The 22,219-nt window shown below is 37.9% G+C and overlaps 1 protein-coding gene across 1 annotated transcript in view; it reads right to left on the bottom strand.

The window, feature by feature from the left end:
- The window catches only part of LOC122815436 (protein unc-119 homolog B-like), a 99,101-nt gene that overhangs the window by 69,297 nt on the left and 7,585 nt on the right, over positions 1-22,219 (bottom strand). The window contains exon 3 of the mRNA XM_044087924.1: positions 2,744-2,834. Within this exon, the coding sequence (XP_043943859.1) occupies positions 2,744-2,834 (91 nt within the window). The remainder of the gene's footprint in view (positions 1-2,743; positions 2,835-22,219) is intronic.

Here is a 22,219-nt window from a genome sequence, read left to right as displayed (position 1 = left end):
AGACTGTTAACCACACCCTCTTACTCCAAAAACTATACAAAGTAAACTTTGGAGAAAACACTATTTGCAGGATTGAAAACTACTTACAGTCCAGACCTTTCCAAGTTTATGCTAACAACTCACTCTCTAAACTAGGCCCAAGTAACACAGGTACCACAAGACTCAGTTCTTAGGCCTCTGTTAATTCTTCCTTTTTTAAATGACATCACACATGACCTGCCCAATCATAAAATAGTCATGCATGATGACAATATGCAGCTAATCAAAGCTCACAAGACCCACAAATCACTGAATAAAGACACCCAGACTCAATTTACAGACCTCTGCAATTGGCTACACAATACCAAATGCCAAATAAAGAGTTTCAGAACTAATACCATGGTCTTAGCCCACTTCAATTAAACTGACCCCAACTCCCCCCTTAATCATAACAGACTTAAAAGGAAATATTATGTCAAATGTTAAAGAACAAAAATACCTTGGAGAAGCACTCAAAGTTTTATTAAACTTTAAAACACATATAATAAAATCTACACCTTCTCTCTCCAGAATCACATATGTCCCTAGTGAAAAATCCCTAATTCCTAAATAGGATTATGCCCACACTCTGTCTGTATCATATATCAAAAAAAGCTTATTAGCTGCCAGTTACATAAACAACCGCATACCCATTGAATAGACTTATGTTTAAAATTCTACCATAATATTACTACCCATCTTTGAAAAGATTACTCGAGATTAGAGATCAAAATTACTCTCTTAGGAGCAGCCAAGAAAATGCAATCACTTTGGTGATACCTAAATTAAACATAGGCATAGGAAGAAAAAGCTTGATGGGGAATAGGACTGCCTATATTGAATTGGCTAGCAACAGACATATATATATATATATATATATATATATATATACAGATACACACTTTATATATAAACATCAAAACCATTCAAACATTCAAAAAAAACATAAACAGCATTTACAAAATGTGTCCCACTACAATTGCTTTCATGACAATGGCTAATTATGGCAGCTTGTAGGTGCAATGAATTTACATTCTGGTATTATATATATATATATATATATATATATATATATATATATATATATGTGTGTGCGTGTGTATGTGGGTCCCCTACACATAATCGAAATTTCAGAAAGCCGAAACTCATATGGCTGAGACCATATGATCGACTTTTGAAATTTCGATCATGCAGAATGGGCATCTCCATATAGTACAGAATGGTAATATTCCCATCTTCCGTACTATAGTGCAATCTCATAGTTAGTATATTTAAATTGCAAGGGGTGTGGGGGTTGCAGGGGGGCTTGCCCTCCTGCTAGCAATGTGTAGGTAAGTTTTCATTTTGTTTTTGTTTTTTTTTTTACATGTTTGAAATTTCAAAAGTTAAACATATGGTCTCAGCCATGTCAGTTTCAGCTTTCTGAAATTTCAATCATGTATAGTAGACCCATATATATATATATATATATATATATATATATATAGATATATATATATATATATATATATATATATATATATATATATTCATATATTTAACATTTGTTTACCAGGAATGTCTGACTGGGCCAGTGGCCTTTTTCAAAGGAAGCCCAGGGAGAAAAGCTCCATTACAAAAACACATTACAAACAATACAAGAAATTTATAACAATCAAGAATACATAACTTTGGTAAATATAGGTAGTAAATAGTTTATATGTAAACAATAAAAATCGAGAGAGTAATAAAAAGTAGAAAGAAAAAGAAAGCTAACAAATAAACTAGCATGAAATAGCTTGTGCCATCTTAGTGAAATGACTGATCAGTAGATCATTATTATTATTATGCCTGGAATAACCTTCTTTTAATTGTATATTAAGTTATGCTACCGTAAATATCATTTTTGTTTGTCAGACATTATAATTGTATTTTATTATGTATGCCATTAATTGTGGATACTGAATTATAATATTGTTAAACTATGTCTTAACATTTACTATAAGCTGATTATATTATACAGTTGTACCTGGTGGTGGCTGAAAAGGGTCAGTACACCAGTCCACCTACCCAGTTAATTATAAATAAGTAAATAAATAAATAAATACATACATACATACATAAATAAAATTCAAGACAGACATAACTGAGATCTACAATTTGGTGAGGATGATGATCCTCTAGGAGTAGATACCAGAAAGAGGTTTTGGGTGGGAGGATGGCATAATGGTTAAGGTGTTTACCTTACAGTCACAACGTGCAGGGTTTGATTCTCACATGGGGTAACTGGCTAGGCTTACAATGGCCCTCAAGGGCAGCTAGCCTAGTACTAATCTATGAAACTATAAGAGTGGACCATAGGAAATGGAAGAGATCAAGGCAACATGGGTAGGTGAATGTTGGAGCAGCAGCTGATGTAGGTTAAATGCAAACGTTAGACATAAATGATAGACATACAGTATTCAGTTAGCACTAATGCATCTTCACATGAAATGTCAGAAAATTCTACTACTCTGATTTTCTTAATTGACTAATGTCAAGAACAACACTTTACATAAACAGTGCTTTCCATTTTAAAATATGCTCCTTTTAAAATGCACAGTTCCATAAATGTTTCTCAGATTTAAATGCACACTCTGCATGTACTCATTTAACACCACATCATCAGTGTGTGGAAGTTTTAAATTTAATCCAATGGCATTTCAGATGTAACAAAATGCAGTAGCAGATGCACTCAGCTACTTACGTGGCTCCAACTTCTTTGAGCTTTAGGAAAGAAGGTGCAAAGCGATATCTGATAAAACAGCCTGAAGTTTCATGTACCTTGTTTTCACTGTCTAAACCGCAAAAAAAAAAAAAAAAAAAAAGTACAGAGAGGAGAAAGCGAGGTATTTGGAACCACAAGTTGATTGGACTCTGTTAAGCAGTACTGCATAATTTCAGATTGCTAAATGCAAAATACATTTGAATAACAGGGAAAACCTGAAACAGGCTTACCAAAATGCTAATACTGTGAATATCATTGTCTACTGAAAATTAAAATTATTAAAATGCAAAGCAAATGCAGATAATTTACCAACCTAGTAACCAAGATACAGTGATACAGAGTTTGAAAACGAATATCCCTGCTTTCTTTCCTTTCCAAAATGAGTTAATTCACACAAATATATAATAAATAAGTTGGGATGGAACTGATGCATTTCCCATAAGTGTGCATTCATGATAAAACATTAATACATGCACAGATTGAAGCATCTGTTCAGTGTTTGTTTACACACAGATGACTGCTTCTTTCATTGATACAATGATTCTGTACATGCTGCTGTGTGTGTGAATAGAGGATATGAATTATGTTTCACTGCTCCACAGCCTGTCACAGAGCAGTGCCATATTATTTACTCAAATAACTCACTTTCACCCAACTAGTCCTAGTCTGCAAATTAATATACATAGCAGAATAAAGCAAAGCCCTACTTGACCTATTACATGCATACACCCTTCTAGGCCACTTCATCCTGAAGACAAAATGCTCCTCACTACCTACAAACCACATTGGCCAGCAGGTAACTCTCTGTATTCCAGTTATATAGCCCATTCCTGGAATTGAACTCTGTTCCCTTATCCCTTAAACATACCAGCAACCTTTCCAGTTTCAAGACCAATCTAAAAAAAAAATATCCGGCACCTGTACCTGTACAACCCTCAAAACAGATGGATGATCACTGACTCACAATAACTATGTCTTTCTCTCTCTAAATTCACTAATATCTCCATATCTTAGCAGGCAGTAATAGCCTAACATCAAAAGAAGCTCTCACTTTAATGATACCAAACCACTAGTGTATGCTCTTGTAACTCTTCAGCCAACACTTAATACTATTTAATTTCCTCTTTTGTGTCCTTCCATATTATTCTCATATCTCTAATAATCAACTCTGTCTCCATGACCTTAATTTTCTCTTCTGCATGTTACTCTAACTCATTTTATTCTAGTCCTCTGTCTGTTTTGGCAGCAGAAAACTATTTATTACCGCCATACATTATTAGAAATATAGTCAATATTTTGAATAACTGTGTACGTATTCATTTACTTGGCATAGGCTGTCCATGTCTGCTGTATATCTTACTATTTGCAGTAACATATTATTTTCTTGATTATAGTTTATCCTAGTGATATTCTATAAGTGTATCTCAATCTGTTTGTGTTTCATTTGATGTGGGGGTTTTCTCTCCTTCTACATAACCTACTGATCTGCTACTGTAAATGTTTTTTTATGTGTGTTTTGTGCAGCCTTTCTCCCCAGCTCATATTAAAATATTTTATCTTTTGCTGGGCTTTTCTCCCCTTGTATATAATTACTCATCAACTATTGCTTAAATGTTTTTGAATCTATTGTGGAGTTTTTCTAGTCGGTCTTCAATGAGAATGGGGCATTGGGTCAGTTGGGCTTTCTCAGTTACTAAAAGACAAATACAACAAATGAATAAATACATAAATAAAAATAAATATAGCAGCCCATATTTAGTGACACTGATCATTCACAAACTCATTTTAGAAACATTGGTATCCTTATCAGAAATGTACTTTATTTATTAACATTTGATTACCAGGAAAGTTCGACTGGGTAGGAGCCCATTTTAAGCACAAGCCCAGGAAGAAAAAATCCAAAGTATTACAAAACACTTTAAAAGCAATAGTTTTACAGTCTTTAAAAATAATATAAAAAACAATTGTTTAAATAATTGTATCAAATTAGACATTATATGAAAACGTTTGTTAATAATAGATGCATGTAATATGGCAATGAATAATTTTAGCCAGTTTATAGAGAAATTAAAGGTAAGTTAGTATAATGCAAACAGGAATTGCAATCCAAAGTAAGAGAAAAGCAAACTTATGGTATATTTAGAGAGAAAGCCAGGGGACGGAAATTGATAGATTTATTTATTTATTTCAGGTTGATTACTGGGGAAGTCCACTGGGCCAAGAAGAACCCATTTTCAGTGGAGGCCAGGGGAGAAAAACTCCAAAGGCAGTACAACCAATACAATGTATGAGAAGAATAGGTTCATAGGTTCATAGGTTCATAGGTTCATACTAGGCTATCTGCCCTAGGGCATTTATAAGCCTAGCCAGAATGTGTTTGGCTTTCGCCACCCATTTTAAATTTATTTTCCTATGCCCTTTTTCGAGGTTAGTATACTGTGCCTCTGTCTAACAGTGACACAGAAGTGATACCCGGGGTAAACCTACGATCTCCCATCCACTCATCAAGATTCCTCTTGAAGAGAGTCAATGAGGGACTCTGCCTAACCTGGACTGGGATTTTATTCCAGAGTGAAGGGAGCCTCTGGGTTATGAATCTGTCCCTCCAGCATGTCCTATTTATTTCAGTGCTGAGGTTCAAGTCTCTCGAGCGCGTAGCTGGATGGGATTTGGATTTTCTGAGGTGCAGCATGTCCATTAATTCTGGGTTGGACATAGCTTTATACGTCAGGCACAGATCGCCTCTAAACAGGTGGTATGCCACTGAGTAGAGCTAGAGTTTCTTTAACCGGGCAGCATATGGCATGTGTTTGAGCCCTTTGATCCTCTTGGTGAGGTACTTTTGGGGTCTTTCCAGTTGCTGCAGGTGTCTGGTAAGGTACATCCCAAAAGGGGCATTGTACTCAATTATGGGCCTGATGAGGGATGAGTAAAGAGGCACGATGACCTCCCCTGATCTAGATGTGAATCCCTTCATGATTAGGTGGGCTATATAAAATGTTTTTCTAACCACTTTGGCCACGTGGTTGTCAAATGAGAGATTGCTATCAACTTGGGTCCCCAGGTCCCTAATTACTTCTTCTGTACTTAATGGATTACCACCTATGTGGTAATTTGTGGGCACTTTGTTTTTGCCAAAGGGGATGACTATACACTTTGTGGCATTTAGCTTGAGGCCATGGCTCTGGCACCAGTTGTCTGTTTCTATGAGGCCCTTTTGGAGGATGCTTGTGTCAGCTGGAGAGTTGATTATGGTGCCCAGTTTGCAGTCATCTGCGAACTTGGTCAGCCACATTCCTTCCGTGTTGGCCTGTACCTCCGAGAAATATATACCGAACAAGAGAGGTCCCAGGACTGAGCCTTGTGGGACACCACTTGTAACTGGTTTGGAGTCTGACATGGCTCCAGCAATTCTAACCATGTGGGTTCTGTCCTTGAGCCAGTTTGCAATCCATCTAGTGACATAGGGGTTTATATTTAAGCTGGTGAGCTTATCTATAATGCCCGAGTGAGGTATTGTATCGAAGGCTTTTGCGAGGTCCAGGTAGGCTGTGTAGACCACCTTCCCCTCGTCAATGGCCTTGGTGACTGTTTCAAAGAAATCAACCAGGTTTAAGAGGCAGGATCTGCCCTTAACAAAGCCAAACTGGGTAGGATCCAGTGTCTGTGGGTCCCCAATATCTTTATTTATGAGGTCCTTGATGATCCTTTCCATAGCTTTGCAGACCAAGCTAGTCAGGCTTATGGGGCGATAGTTTCCAGGATCCATTGAGGCACCACCTTTGTGGAGAGGGACCACTGTTGCTGTACGCCACTCTTTGGGTACATATCCTGTAGCAAGGCTGAGATTGAACAGTAGTTTTATGTTTGGGTTTAGCTCTTCTTGGAGTTCATGTAGGACGCAGCCCAGTACACCGTCTGGTCCCATTGATTCTGTGTTTTTTGCTTTGGAGAGGGCGGCTCTTACCTGAGCATCTGAGATGTCAGGGGGGCTGCACTCTGCTGGGATAGATATTTACCCTTTTGGTGGGGGGGGAGTTTGCGCTGAACCTGTCAGCTAGGATGTTGACAATGTCTGTGGGTTCAGTGTATTTTTTGTCATTTTGGACTAATTCTGAGCATATCTGGGAATTACCACCCAGGTTCCTAACATAACTAAAGAAAGCCTTGTGATTATCCTTAGTGTCCTGTGCAATTTTTCTCTTGAAGCTGGCCTTAGACAATTTTATGAGTGCCTGTAGTTTTTTGCTAATACTGATCAGCGATGCCTTCCCTTTTTGGGATTTTGCTCTATCATTTAGTAGCTTCCTCCTTCTATTGTATAGTTTGTTTATGGCTGGGGTCCACCAGACAGGACGTCTGCCTTTGGAGGATTGGGTCTTGGTTTTATCTAGGATCGCATGATCCATGCATTCCTGAAGGTGTTCATAGAATGCGTTTATAAAGGATTCTGCGGTCTGGGCCGTATTTTCCACAGGCCCGGGGGCTTTGAAGGATTCCACCTCAGTTTTGAGGAGTGTGAAATTTGCTTTAGAGAAGTTTTTCACTGTGGTTTTCTGGGCAGGGGGTGGGGTCGGGATGTGCATATCCAGTGAGATTAGTTTATGGTCTGATCTTACCAGTGAGGGATACACTTCTGGTCTGGAGCATAGAGTCCCCATGTTGGTGATGATCAGGTCCAGTATGTTTTCCCCTCTTGTGGGAGTGGTAACAAGTTGTTCCATAGCATTTGAGTTTATAAATTCTAGGAACCTTTGGGCTAGGGTGTTGGAGCTAGAGTAATGCTCCCAGTCTATGTTTGGGTAGTTGAAGTCGCCCAATATAATGGTGTTTGGAGAGACCTTCATATTTTCCAGTGTTCTCAGAAAGGCCGAGTGGGGTTCCTGGGTTTGGGAGGGTGGTCTGTAGCAGGCTATAAACTGGAAGGCAGTTTTACCCACTGTTAGTTGCACATGGATAGTCTCTGATGCTTCATGCTTTGCCACCAACCTGGAGGTGTGGGTATCTTTGATGAATATCGATACTCCCCCTCCTTTTGTGGTTCGGTCCAAGTTTTGGGGCCGAAAAGCATGGTATGAGGTATAACCTGGTAGTGCTGGGGTGCTCGCGGGAGCCCAGAACCAGGTTTCTGTTACTGCACAGATATCGATGTTCTCCATGCTAAGGAGAGTTTCGAGTGTGTGCATCTTGAGGTTTAGACTTCTGACGTTGAGTAGCATTACTCTTAGTTTCTTATCCCTTGTGATACTTATGGAGGTGGGTTTGTCTTTTGAGCCTTGCCTAAAAAAGGCACTATGGGGGTAGCAAGAGCCTTTGCCAATATCCGAAAGCCCAGGGGTGACAGGTGCAAGCCATCCCTAGCGAAGCATCGTGGCTTGTTGAGCATATCATCCCAAGCTGACAGGCATTGGATCCCCTTTGAATGACACCAGTACTTAAGCCAATTGTTGAAATTGATCATCTTGTCTTCATATTGTGGCATCATTCTTGGTGAGGGTAAGATGCTACTCAAGGTCAGGGTCATACCGGCCTGGGCTACATGCTCAGAGAACTCCGTTATGTCTCTTTTCATGTAGTCCAGGGAGGTACGTCTCAGGTCATTCACACCAGCATGGACAATGACTGAGTCATATTTGTACTTGCCTTGGAGTGACCTGAGTGCTTGTGTTATGTGGCGGATCCTAGCGCCCGACAGACTGCTCACCATGACCCTCTCCTTGTTCAGCCTGGTGAGTGGGACGTCAGTGTGCCTGATGATAGAGTCACCTATTACATGTGTATCAGGTGTTTTGTTTAGTCTTAAGGGCTGTGACTGTTCGGCACACTGGCTTTGTGAGATATGTGTTGCACGTGCTTTGTTTTGGGGTAGCGGTTGCTTGGGTGTCTGCTTTGGAGGTCTCTGCTGCTTAGGCAGATCTTTATTTAGAGCCTCTGAGTATGTTTTTGTGTGATTATGTGTTTGGTTTGCTGTCGTGGTAGGTCTATGTGAGACTGGAATTGTAGTGAGTGTGGTTTCCTTCTCCTCCTGACTGGTTATGACAGTACTGAGTTGAGAGAGCTTAGCCTCCAGTTTGGCTATATGGTTGCAGCTCTCACATGTGTTGTAATTTGTTGGGAGGAGGAGAGTCTTGTCTGTGTACATGAGGCAGTTGTAACATTGCCTCAAGATTCCCAGATTCACCAGCTGGACCGGAGAGGAGATTGACAACTGACCTTTGGACATGCTAGAATAATATTGGGAATTCCTTAATAATTGAAAACAAGGGCCAGTGGGGAGTGAGGGTGTAGTGCTTTTAATTTTTAGTGCTGACTTATATAATTGCTTTAGCGTGCAAGTGCCAGGTAACTTAAGTGCAATGTGTTACAGGTAACATAAATGCAAAAACGACAAACAGTAACTTTCTTTCAAGTGAAACAAGAAAATAAGTACAGTAAGCAATGCAGATATCACTAGTGATCCACAGAAGCGCTGAGAAGCCGCGTATTAGGTGGAATTAGCGTACAAAAGAAAGTCCACACAGCAAGAAAACATAGTAAGACACTGCAAATGCTGTAAGAAGTCAGTGAAGAAGAGAGTGTAAGGAGATGTGTAAGGTATGAAGAGGTATTTGTTCACATTTAGGGATATAGTTTATCCTGGTGGTGAGCAAAAAAAGATCCAGTTTTGGACTAGTAAGTCTTTGAGAATTGTTTAAAGGGTGGGAGGAAGGGTATTGATCTGATGGATCCAGACCTCAGCAACATGGTACAAGTACAGAGAATGCCCTGCAGATTTGATAGGTGTTTGAACAGGCAGTAGTTTTTAGTTATTGGATTGTAATGACTGAGGACATAGCTGTGTAAAATGTTATTTAATGTTGAACAAGTAGAAAGATTCTGGATAATTTTATAGGTGGTAAGAAGCAGTGTATATGTTAGTTGATGGGGTAGTTCTAACCAATTTAGACATTTTAGTGCTATACAGTGGTGGGTTCTGGAAGGGGTATGTGTTGCAAATTTAGTAACTTTACTCACTGTCAGCTATAGTCTCTGAGGGAAACTTTTCAGTTCAGCATTTATTTATTGTCTATTGGAATTTAATAATTGAGTTGGTAGATTAGTCACCAGACACTTTTCAGCAAGTCACAGACACAGAAGGGCAACTGGTTAGTACATCAAATATTCACAGACATCACACTAGTTAGAAAAGCAAACTATAATGCAGATAGAAAAAGTCAGTAAAAATGCATATTTACAACATTTTGAGTAGACAAATATTTACAATTCAATTTAAGACAACTATAGATTTACAAGCAACATTTTGAATGCATGAATGCATAGAATTTTGCAGTGACAGATTTATTCACTAGTGAGCTTATATTATTTAACAAGGTCATAAGGTTCATAAGTAGCTACTAAGCATTTAGTCCAAGAGACCATTAAGAAGACTAGCTGAAATTCCCAGTTGCCCCCAAAATAATGCCTGGTTAATTGATTTGCTCAAGTTAAGCGAAGGCTGAAAGAATCAAACCCTGCACCATAGTAAGCAGTTCATTACCAGCTTGTAGTCTTAGTCCTATGCACTAACTGCCATATAAAGTTAAATGCTTTGTGCTTTCCAGATGCTGGTACAAAAAGTTCAACAACATCACACTTACTAAAAGTGGTGCAATATTTATCAACTGAGCTTACCCAGGGTCATTTATTCAAGACTTTGAGAATCATGGAAAGCCTTGAACTGTGAGCTTTTTTATCAAAAAGGAAAGAAAAAAAAGTTGTGCGAAAAAAAATTGTGCTGAACACCAGTGGTGTAGCTAGAGCAGGGTGAGGGGCTTTAAGCCAGTATTGCATTTATGGCTAAACATGAGCGGTGTAGGAATCCATGTGTGGTCTAAACAGTAGCAACTGCTTGCTGCATTGTACCAAACAGTTTGCTATAGTTTAAAATTTATTATTTTTTTAAGTAAAATCTGAATGCTGTTGTGCTCTGTGCAGGCAGGGTATAAACTGTAGCAACTGTATGCTACATTTATAGCAAGCGGTTTGCTACAGCTTCTCATTTATTTATTTAGTTAATAAAAGTGAGGGGTGTTGGGGGTAGGGTACAGAAATGAGACTTGAATGGCTGGGCAGGAGGGGGATGGGTGTTGTGCATCTGGCCACCTGGTTGGTATGGCAATAGACAGAAAATCCATTTTTTTTGCTCTTTATGGAAGAGCATGGGGGAGGTGAGACATGGATCTATAATATGCCAATCAGTAGAGTGCTCTGTACTTTTTAACTACTAGTAAAACTTTCTAGTTTGCTCTCATTTGATTACAGTTTCCACTCTAAATACAGTTTTCTGCTTAGGATCAGCCATATCTCTCAATATCTTACAGAAAGATATTTGGACAAAGCCTAAAATAGTGTGAAGGGGGACAGATTTTAAATATTTCTGTTATAAACGTAGTTGCTAGAATAACAGAATTTATGTTAATGTGCATTTTTCTGAAGGATATGATGTCTGAAACTCAAATATATGTAATTATTTGGTGACTTTAATCCTCAGTGATTTGTCAGAAAAAAAACACAAATCATATGAAAAACAGATCAAAAATCTGAGGCATAAATCTGGACAGTCTGTGAAAATCTGGGCGGTATGGTGCTGTTGTTGCATTATGGCATGCAAGAAAAAACTGCCAGTCTTGTACTGCAGGGGTTTATCATAGGGCCCATTTTTAAAAGTTTTTCTTATATAATTTTCTATCCATTTCATCCATGGCTGTGTAGGTAGATGCAGCTATGGAATGTTGATGTTTACTCCCCTGAACAGGGTAACAGCTTTTCTGCTGATATGGCACATTCCTGTGCAGCTTTAGTCAACAGACTGAAAGCAAATGCTTTGGGTCTTGATACCATCTTTGAATTCGTGGGCAAGAACTAATTCTGCTTCAGTTACCATCCTTGAAGTTACCTGAGAGAACAGTACCTGCTCCAGGTATTATCTTTGAAGGTAAGTGGCAGAACAGCACCTGCTCCAGGTACCATCCTTGAAGATAAGTGAGAAAACAGCCCCTGCTCTGGGTATCATCTGTGAAGTTAAGTAACAGAACAGCACCTGCTCCAAGTATCATCCTTGAAGTTAAGTGACAAAATGGCAGCTGCTCCAGATACCATCCTTGAAGATAAATGAGAAAACAGCACCTGCTATAGGTATCATTCTTGAAGTTAAGTGGCAGAACAGCACCTGCTTCAGGTACCACCCTTGATGTTAGGTGACAGAACGGTGCCTGTTCCAGGTACCATCCTTGAAGATAAGTGAGAGAAAAGCATCTGCTCCAGGTACTATTATGGAATTCATGACAAGATTGCAGCCCCTGCTTTATGATGTGTCACATGCCAACCTAACAGGTAAAGGTGTATCAACAGTGTAAGCATTTTGGCCAACCTAATCAGTTCCTTTGACCACTTGAAAGTTTTTCATAGTCCTCCCTGCAATTTACTTCAGATCGGACCAACAACAATATATGTAACAGGTGTAGTAATATTAAAACATTATTTTAGCTTGTCCAAGACCTTCCTTATGTTTGCTCGTTGTTTTGCCATTCTCGCCTGTCACTGGAATAATGCCTGGTAAAACTGAATGCTTGGAATGTCTTGGAATACCTTGTCTAATGTCTTCTGCAGATTGCCAATATCACTTGCAAAAGTTTTTTTTTTATTAGAACTATTCCTTTAACTTAAATGTATTAATTGCTAAGAACTTCTTGTCTATTCCACTTCTATTTCCAGATGTTGCTTACATAACAGCAGACAGTAAGTTTTGAAAATTGCCCTCTCCCCATCAGAAATGTGAAAAGCTCTCTGACTGTTGATAGATGTACTTTGATATTCTCACATATATTTACATGAGACTTCCTCAGTACTGCTGCTATGACTGTAGAACATTCATTGTTCTTTACTAAAGGTAACACTTCAGCATTTTTCTGCTCACTTAGTTTGCTTTCTAGTTTAATTATTAAAATGCATGGTACTGTTTCTGCCTCAATTAATTTTGGACTAACATTTTGTTTTACTGCATTATTTACAATTTATATTTTGCTGGGCTTCTACAAGTGTGACATCTTTTCATCTGTTTTGAATTTATCACCATCCTTAGTAACCTTTTTAGCTTCTTTATAGAGTAGTACCTTATGTCATCAATGACATGTTAGTAAAACGTACTCTGGTTGCACCCTTTTGGCCAAATTCAGTTGGGTTGAAGGTACATTTAAGGTTAGGATTATAGTTCATCTTGCAAATGAGGTACTGTGAACAAACAACAGTATCAATGTTTTTATGCATTTCTTGTTTAATTTTTGTTTTGTCAAATGGCTAAGTAGAGTTGATCCTTTTGTTATCATCTTTGCCCTACTAAACTGAACCTTTAAAAAATACATACACACAAACTTACCTCAATTTATTTTTATATATTCCCTGTTGAATAATTACTTCTCCACTGATTATATACTGGTTCAGCTGTTGTATATAGCCATTATATGTCACTTGTAATCTTAATTAGTCCATAATGGTAACAATCTTTAATCATACAGCAGTAGGTTAGAATCATATAGTGTTATGTTTGGGAAAAGTTAATTTTATTCCTTTATATAGATCATTGATAAAGCACTTTCCATATCCATTTATACAGCAAGTTTCATTCCATTTTTAATTTAACTAAAATAATGCCTGCATTAGTTGGATTTATACTGTACATTTCCAAAAACATCATGCAATAATGTTGTACAGCTGAAAAAGCTTCATATGATAGTGTTTATTTAGTATAATGTCTTTATATACTATATAATGAAGAGGTTGCTGCTGGCAAACAACTTAACACTTCAGTGTTTCATCTACAAATTCAGTGCCCAGTGTCCGTGAGGAATAAATTACCTGTGTTACATTAAAAAAGGGTAAGTTGGAAATATTGCAATACAGAATGGTTAGCAAACTAACAACTGGTTCATAGTTAATAGACATCTCATCCAAAGGGGAATACCGCTTCATCCCCTTAAAGTACACAGCATGTATCAGCAATCCATCTACACTGTGTGAAAGTAGAATCCACAGCTTTCTACTCTAATGGCAAGTATGCTACCTCCTGTGCTACTAATATTGCTTTCAAGTTCTATAGCACAAGTACAGATGACCATTTTGTTGTGTTCTGGTTTTGTGCAACTAGGTGGAGATAGAGGAAGGCAGAAAGAGGGAGCTGATTTTTTGTTTTGTCCTGTTGTTGCTTCAAATGGCTGGATTAAAATCTTTAATATTGAACTTGGAGTCTGTCTATATTAATCATCTGGCAACTTAACATATTTTCTAAACAAAACAGTTATTTATTGAAAACAGACTTAGCATGAGCAACAGTAAATTTCTCTTCCCTTGAAACTCAAAATTCCTTGCAAATGCATTGAAATTCACAATTCCTTGAGCAGTCTGGGGGTAGTCAGTGAAGAGGATTCAGGCTTTTGTCAACTGTAACCAAGGTACAGGGTTTGAGCCTTCGCAAGTTAACTAACTAACCTGCCATCCCTAACTGGGGCATTACAGACACACACATGCCTTACTGAAGGAACATATGTCTCTTCTCATGGTAGGCAGCAAACAAGTTTAAATTCCATGTGTGGAAAAGCTGCAGGAACATTTAAATCTGCATGTGGCGATACATGCACATAGAGAAGCATCAGAAGGAACATATAATGTGCAGCCACACACAGACACAAAGTGTGTTCTTAAAGAAGGATGCTATTAAGGAAGACATTTATTTTTGTTTATTTTATTATTTATTTTACATTTGTTTACCAGGAAGGTCTGACTGGACAGAGCTGTCTGTTTTCAGCGGAGGCCCGGGGAGAAAAGCTCCAGAACAATTGCTAACATACTATATATAAGACATTTATATGAGCATTGCGGTTTACACATTCACTTATAAAAATATAGCAGATAATAACATTTTATTGCATAAGATATTTACATAAGCATAGAGATTTAGGCGTATAATTAAAAGTATAGGAGGTAGTAACATATGATGGTTGTTCATACAGTATGTTTAGTACAGGTGATCTTGAAGATGTACTGAAGATAAGACAAGAAAGGAAAACTAAAAAAAGAGAATATAGATAAGTTCATATGAGGTGCGTTGACATTTTAAGGGAAAGCTTTTCAACTTAGTCTATGGGAGAGTTAGTGGGTATAGATGGGACAGTGGGGAGTAGGCAGCAGTGAGATGGTAAGTAATGTGTGATAATACATAGTGCATCTGTGGGGGTTTTAAAGAGGAGGTTGGATAGTGGGTAGGGGAAAGGGGTTAGAATGTGTCAGCCAGGTGCTAGGCAGTTACAAGTAACGCGTGATAATATATAGTGCATCTGTGGGAGTTTTAAAGAGGTTGGATAGTGGGTAGGGGAAAGGAGTTAGAATATGTCAGCCAGGTGCTAGGCAGTTACAAGTAATGTGTGATAATATATAGTGCATCTGTTGGAGTTTTAAAGAGGGCGGATAGTGGGTAGGGGAAAGGAGTTAGAATATATCAGGCAGGTGCTAGGCAGTTACAAGTAACGTGTGATAATATATAGTGCATCTGTGGGAGTTTTAAAGAGGTTGAAGTTTAAAGAGGTTGATTAGTGGGGCGGGGAAAGGAGTTAGAATATGTCAGCCAGGTGCTAGGCAGTTACAAGTAACGTGTGATAATATATAGTGCATCTGTGGGAGTTTTAAAGAGGTTGAATAGTGGGCAGGGGAAAGGAGTTAGAATATGTCAGCCTGGTGCTAGACAGTTACAAATAACATGTGATAATATATAGTGCATCTGTGGGAGTTTTAAAGAGGTTGGATAGTGGGTAGGGGAAAGGAGTTAGAATATGTCAGCCAGGTGCTAGGCAGTTACAAGTAACATGTGATAATATATAGTGCATCTGTGGGAGTTTTAAAGAGGAGGTTGGATAGTGGGTAGGGGAAAGGAGTTAGAATATGTCAGCCAGGTGCTAGGCAGTTACAAGTAACGTGTGATAATATATAGTGCATCTGTGGGAGTTTTAAAGAGGAGGTTGGATAGTGGGTAGGGGAAAGGAGTTAGAATATGTCAGCCAGGTGCTAGGCAGTTACAAGTAACGTGTGATAATATATAGTGCATCTGTGGGAGTTTTTTTAAAGAGGTTGGATAGTGTGTAAGGGAAAGGAGTTAGAATATGTCAGCCAGGTGCTAGGCAGTTGCATGTCCAGGAGTTGTTTAGGTGGGAAATAAGCTATTTTTTGAAGATAGTTTTGTTAGGTTGTAACCTAATTTGCAGTGGTAGGGAGTTCCGAGTCTTGACAATGTTGCTAGAATACAGGGAGTCACCAGAGCTGTAATGGCTATTGGAGATTGCGATCAGTGCCTTGTTAGTGGATTTAAGTTCTCAGTTATTGCAGTAGAAGGTGATTAGGTCTTATAAGGCTGAAGTTTTGTCAGGCTAGTACAGTATTTGGTGAGCTAGAATAAGTTGGTTTAGAGTTAAAGTGTTAGGGAGTTCCAGCCACGAAAGCTGTTTTATGGTGTGACAGTGGTGGGTGTGGTAGGAGGAGTTTGTGGCGAATTTTGGTATTTTGTTGTAGCATACTGATAGTGTGTTTAAATCACTCTTGTTTAGATTAATTAGGACAGGAAAAGCATACAGTAAGGTAGAAAGAAGATGGGTATGAGCTAGGATGACGTTACTGTTGCTGGTTAGGAAGTCTTTACATCTGTAAAGAGTACCTAGTTTTTTGTTGATTTTGGTTATTGTATGAGCTATGTGGTTGCCAAATTTCATAATATTGTCAATAATGACCATGGTGGTGCAACGGTTAGTGTTGCCGCCTCACAGCAAGAGGTTCTCCGGTTCGATTCTCGGCTGGGGTGCCTTCTGTGTGGAGTCTGCATGTCCTTCCTGTGGTCGCGTGGGTTTCCTCCAGGTGCTCCGGTTTCCTCCCACATCCCAAAGACATGCAGTATGTGGATTGGACACTCCAAATTGGCCCTAGGTGTGAGTGTGTGCATGTGTGTGCCTTCTGTGGAAGGTTGGGCGCTGGGCTGGCAACTCGACACCGTAAAACTCCACTGCCAATCATGAGCAGACAGATGATCCACTATGGCGACCCCTAACCGGAAAAGCCGAAAGAAGAAGAAGTCAATAATGACCCCTAGTAATTTGGTTTGTGTGATGCGGGAGACAGAGGTATTACCTCATGCAGAAATAGAGAATGGGGGAGTAGGTGCTGCTGCAATGGAAGGATGAAAGAGCATAAATTGGGCCTTTTTAGGATTAGGATTAGCTGGGAGTTTGTAAGCCAGTTTTCAATGGATGTAAAGGCTTCTTGGGTCTTGATTTGATTGTAATTTAATTTTTTTTAATTAAAAATTAAAAGTTGTGGCAGCACCCTGGCCATGGATGAACTGGTTTTCTCCAAATTGTTGAAAGGAATGGGTGTAGTATCTAAATGACTTGGAGTGTATGTTCTGTGTTAAACTGGCACCTTGTCCAGAATGGATTTCAGTGACATGCACCCAGTGGCTGTCAAGGCATGTTCTGGTCTCTTTATGGGTGACCTGTAGCTCAGCAGCCTGACTGGAGAATGAACTTTGTCCAGCAGGGTGTTAATCTACTGGCAATGCCCAGTGAAAAATGAGTCCGCTGCTTCACAGCAGCATATTAAGCTACCGTGGAGCTCAGACTGAAAGTGACTTAATGGCTGCCATTAATTTACACTCACTAAGCAACGCCTTTACTGTTTAGCAAATTTAAAAAAAAAGAGGAAAAAAAAATAAAATAATAAAAAAGTTTGTGCGTGTTTATGTCTGTGTGTGAGAGTATATGTGTGCTTAGGAGTGACAACAAGCTCAATTGAGCTATTATTTTATGCCTGCTAAGCAGTGCTTTTGCTGTTTAGCAAGCGTAAGAAATGAAACAGAAAAAAGTGTGTGTGTGTGTGTGTGTGTGTGTGTGTGTGTGTGTGTGTGTGTGTGTGTGTGTGTGTGTGTGTGTGTGTGTGTGTGTGTGTGTGTGTGTGTGTGTGTGTGTGTGTGTGTGTGTGTGTGTGTGTGTGTGTGTGTGTTTGTTTGTTCGTGCGCATACGCGGAAGTGTGAGAGAGAGAATGAAAAGTGAGAGCCATCGAGCGAGCACTGGCAGAAGCAGCAGTTAAGACGTTTGCGTACCTCTCAACCTCTTAGCTCAAGATATATGACTAAAGCCTAAAATAAATGAGAGACAAAGGCTTAAAATAGGAACATATTTTAAATATCCCTGTTATAAAATCGCAAAGTTACTTGAATAATATATGATTTGTGTTAGCATACATTTTTTGAAGCTCTGTTGTGAGAGACAGGGTGAGATAGATCAATCACTGTCAGCAGCAGTAAAGAGGTTTGCATACCTTTTGACCTCTTAGCTCAAGAAATCTAGATGAAGCCTAAAATAAAGGGGGGAAAAAAGGCTCAAAAAATAGGAACAGATTTTAAATATTGTTCTTATAAAATTACATACTTGCTTAAATAACAGGATTTTAATAGAATTCATTTTTTAAGGAAATAAAGTCTGAAACTCAAATGTATGCCATTATTTAATGACTTCAATCTCCAATGAATGGCAACAAACTGCACATTTTAGGAGTAAAGTACCAAAAAATAAAGTACATTTCTGGATATTTAAAAAAAATGTTATATTTTGGATATAAATTGCTTCATCCAGCACCATTTATATATACTACCGCATGTTTGAAACCTTAGGTGCAGGAACTATTTTACATCAAAAATATATATATAAAAATATCATAGTAATAAAAAATAAGCAAGTAAAACATAATGTTATAGACAACCCATTCTCTAAGTGCAATAATACCCTCCAGAGTGTGTGTTACTGTGTAAATATTGCCCGTCCAGGACATGTGGTGTCAGGCCTCATAACAACCTTGGACGGGCATTATTTACACAATTAACACACACCCTGTCGGGCATTATTGCTTGTTTTTTATGATGGGTTGTTTGTCACACATTTCTAAAATATATTTCCCCAAAATAGTATACTGTATCATTTAGAATTTCTTGATGTAGTTAAGTTTTGCTGTCCAAATATTGTTTTGTTTTGACTAGCAACCTAGGCATTGTAAATTGTGAAACTTAGCTGGTAAATAGTTTACTAACCCCATTTATCATCATGCTGTCGCTCAGTAGAACTGCACAAAGCCTAAAATGTGTAAGGCCTCTTGTCATAATAGTAAAATAAAGCATCTGCCTTCAAATGTACTTTTTTTTTGTGTGTGTGGATCTAATGATGGATGATGGCGGAGCACAACAGTGTGGCTTTTGTATGTTTTTTGTCTCTTCCAAAGGTGGCTACCAAAATTAATAAATAATCCAGGATCAGTATATTCAACAACATATTGCTTTAGTTTTGGGATGTCTTTGCTTGCTACCTTCACTGATGTTGATGTGTTTAATACTTGTTCAGGTGTTAAATCATCCTTACAGAGGGAAGCAGGACAGTTTGACCCTGGACGGTTTGACCCCGGACAGTTGGACCCAAATGCAATTGGATACACTTTCATATTAAAATTCATATTTATTGTCAATGAGAATATTGATTGGACAGTTCGATCCCGGATGTTTTGACCTCTGACTATTTCACCCCAATTAAATTTAATGAAAGCATGTTAATACTTAATATTTTAATTAGGAATTTTAAATAAGAATGTAATATATTATTTAACATTTTAATATGCAAATGTTAATTCATTTAACATATTATTTAATATCTAAATATAATTAATTAACAATATTTTTTAACGTGTTAATGAAATCAATCATGAATTTTACATAGGAAATTAACATATTTAACTAGCATATTTGAAGACTCACTCAGCGTTTCTGAAGTTTTATTCAGTTTTATGCATTTAATTGCTATTGAAGTTGGTTTTATTCTCCAGACAGTGTTCTGTTCTTTTACTTTGCTAATATGAGTTCTTTATGACTGCACCAGGTTACAGACCAGTAACATGAATAATATTTTGTTTAGTCTAATGATGGGTTATTTTCTGTGCAACTGTGTATGATTCTCATATGTTTCGCTATTCTTGCTGAGTGTTATAAACTGTTACAAAGCCTTGTTAACTAGGGCGTAACAGTAGATTCAAACTGTATTCAAAGTATTACAGATCTAGATATGGAATGCAGGGATCAAAACATCCCATACCCTTACATAGTAGTCTCTTTTCTATGGCTTGCATAAGAAATATCACAGACAAACCTGTCCTTAAATGTGCATGTCAGTCCTTTTTCAGACTTGTGATTCTCTGCTAATCTATGCAACTCTGCCCAGGTATTTCAAACTACTTTCGCCTGTCATTTGATTTCTTTTTTTTTATATGTTTTTTGCTCTGCTGTTATCAAAGGCTAGAGATTCAAATCCTTTTGTAATATTTCCATGATTTCTTTGATATGCAGTCATGTAGAAGGTCTGACACCTATTTTCCATAGAAACACTGGCACGTACCTTTATTCCAGAATATTATTTGTTAAATAATACAGCTCTCCTTCTTTAATATAGCATGTGCTGTCTTCTTTAGTGGTACTCAAATCATTAATGTGTCACACATTATAATTAAGTTTGAAACTATGGACACGTTTGGATCTATGGATTTATACTCATTATGTGCTCTTGCAGTCAAGCTCCATATGCACTATGTCTATTATAAGGTTGTTACCTACCATGATTTATAGGCATGCTGTCCATAGTGACATACCATAATATTCCCATTTTCTGTGAATGAAGCACTTATGAGCTTTGGATGGAGGAAATGCTGTTTAGAATGTCAGCTCCAAACACAGTGGTAGTGACAGACAACTTAAAAAGGTTTACAAAACCTTATTAACTAGCTTCCTATCACAATTGCAATATGGTCTGACATCTATCATGTTTAGGGGTGATGCATAAAAATGCATCATTCCTTAGGCGTGACAGCAGAGTGAGGGTAGACAGAGCCAGATTGTAATGACCAAACTAACATATCCTCCCCAAAAATAGCTTCCAGACACTTCCTAACAAACATACCTCCTCTTATTAAATGGCGATGATACACTGGGAAACAATTAAGCAGTATTGCATGACTAAGCTTATAAAAGCCCTGGTGGTCGTTAGCTTAGTATATACATGTGAACCTATGGACCTGTGTGTGCTGTCATTGGTGGGAACTCACCAACATCACTGTGAGGGAGTGGCACAAGTCTGTCAGTGATAGCATGTTTGGTTGCTCTGTGCTGACAAGTACAGTACTATTGTATGGTAAGCAGTTGCTGTCCTATATGTTACCGAAATGGGGCCTGCTGATACTCCAGCAATGCAGAGTTGTTGAATTGCGTACAATTCGGAGGGTGATATGTCACATATGTACTCCATACATGGAGTACAAAGCTTAAACATGGGACAAGACTGACTATGTGGACTTGCTCCACTGTATACAACTCTTTATGAGTTAATAAGGGCTTGTGCATGCAGGTATACCATGTACAGGCATCGGGCACCGATCTACTTTGCACTGATGTTTATGGCCTGGGCCTTGAGAATTTACTGCTCAGGCTCTCCTGACACATTCAAACCAATATTCATCCTTGGTACATTTATTTATTTTCATTTTTTAGGAGGGGTAAAATGCTGATCCAGGTGTACCATTTTCAATTATTTTACACCAACATATTGTCTATTTTAAAGATAATGCCGGTTCTGGAATTTTTTTAATCCTTTTTTTGTTTATTTTATTTTGGATAAATAGTCTCCTATCACTAAAATGCTTCTTTGTATTCCTTTAATATGTGAAACATATTTTTAATATGCTTTACACAGCTGATAAAGATTGCTTTATTTTGAAACACTGATAACCATTGTTAAAGCTACCTTGAAGTATTTAAATACTTGCATACAATTATGTATTAAGTAATATGAATCATTGCTTCATTAGCTTATACCATTCGTTACATTCAAGAAAATCAATTTACTCCCTCTAATACAGTCAGTCCTTTACATTACCATTAACTACTTATGTGTATCATTCAAAAAATGATTGCTACTGTTCCTTTCCCTATATGGCTACTGCTTAAAAATACACTGCATATTGTTTCGCAAGTCCGTGATAGGTAAACATCATATCTGTTCATCAATGATTCTTTTGTTGTAATTTCATAATTATTGGCTAGCAGAAACTTGCACATATATTTAGTTGAAAATCATATTGCATCTTTATTAAAATCATTTGCTGGTGCCCCCAAATTGTAGAGTATAACCTGTTCTATAAATGTTTCTAAGCATCTTTTTGTTTTGTACAATCACTTCAATCTCCATGTTATTAATATTTTATTGACACAACAACCTAGTTTCACACTTTGATAAATACACAGATTACTTCTTGCTTGCTGTTGCACAGTGTACTTTACTACAGTGACCACTGAT

Source organism: Protopterus annectens, chromosome 11.part0 (assembly GCF_019279795.1).
Source record: "Protopterus annectens isolate FY-2018-M chromosome 11.part0, PAN1.0, whole genome shotgun sequence".
NCBI lineage: Eukaryota > Metazoa > Chordata > Ceratodontiformes > Protopteridae > Protopterus > Protopterus annectens.
Note: the sequence above shows the minus strand (reverse complement) of the source record. Positions and strands in the feature narration are given on the sequence as shown.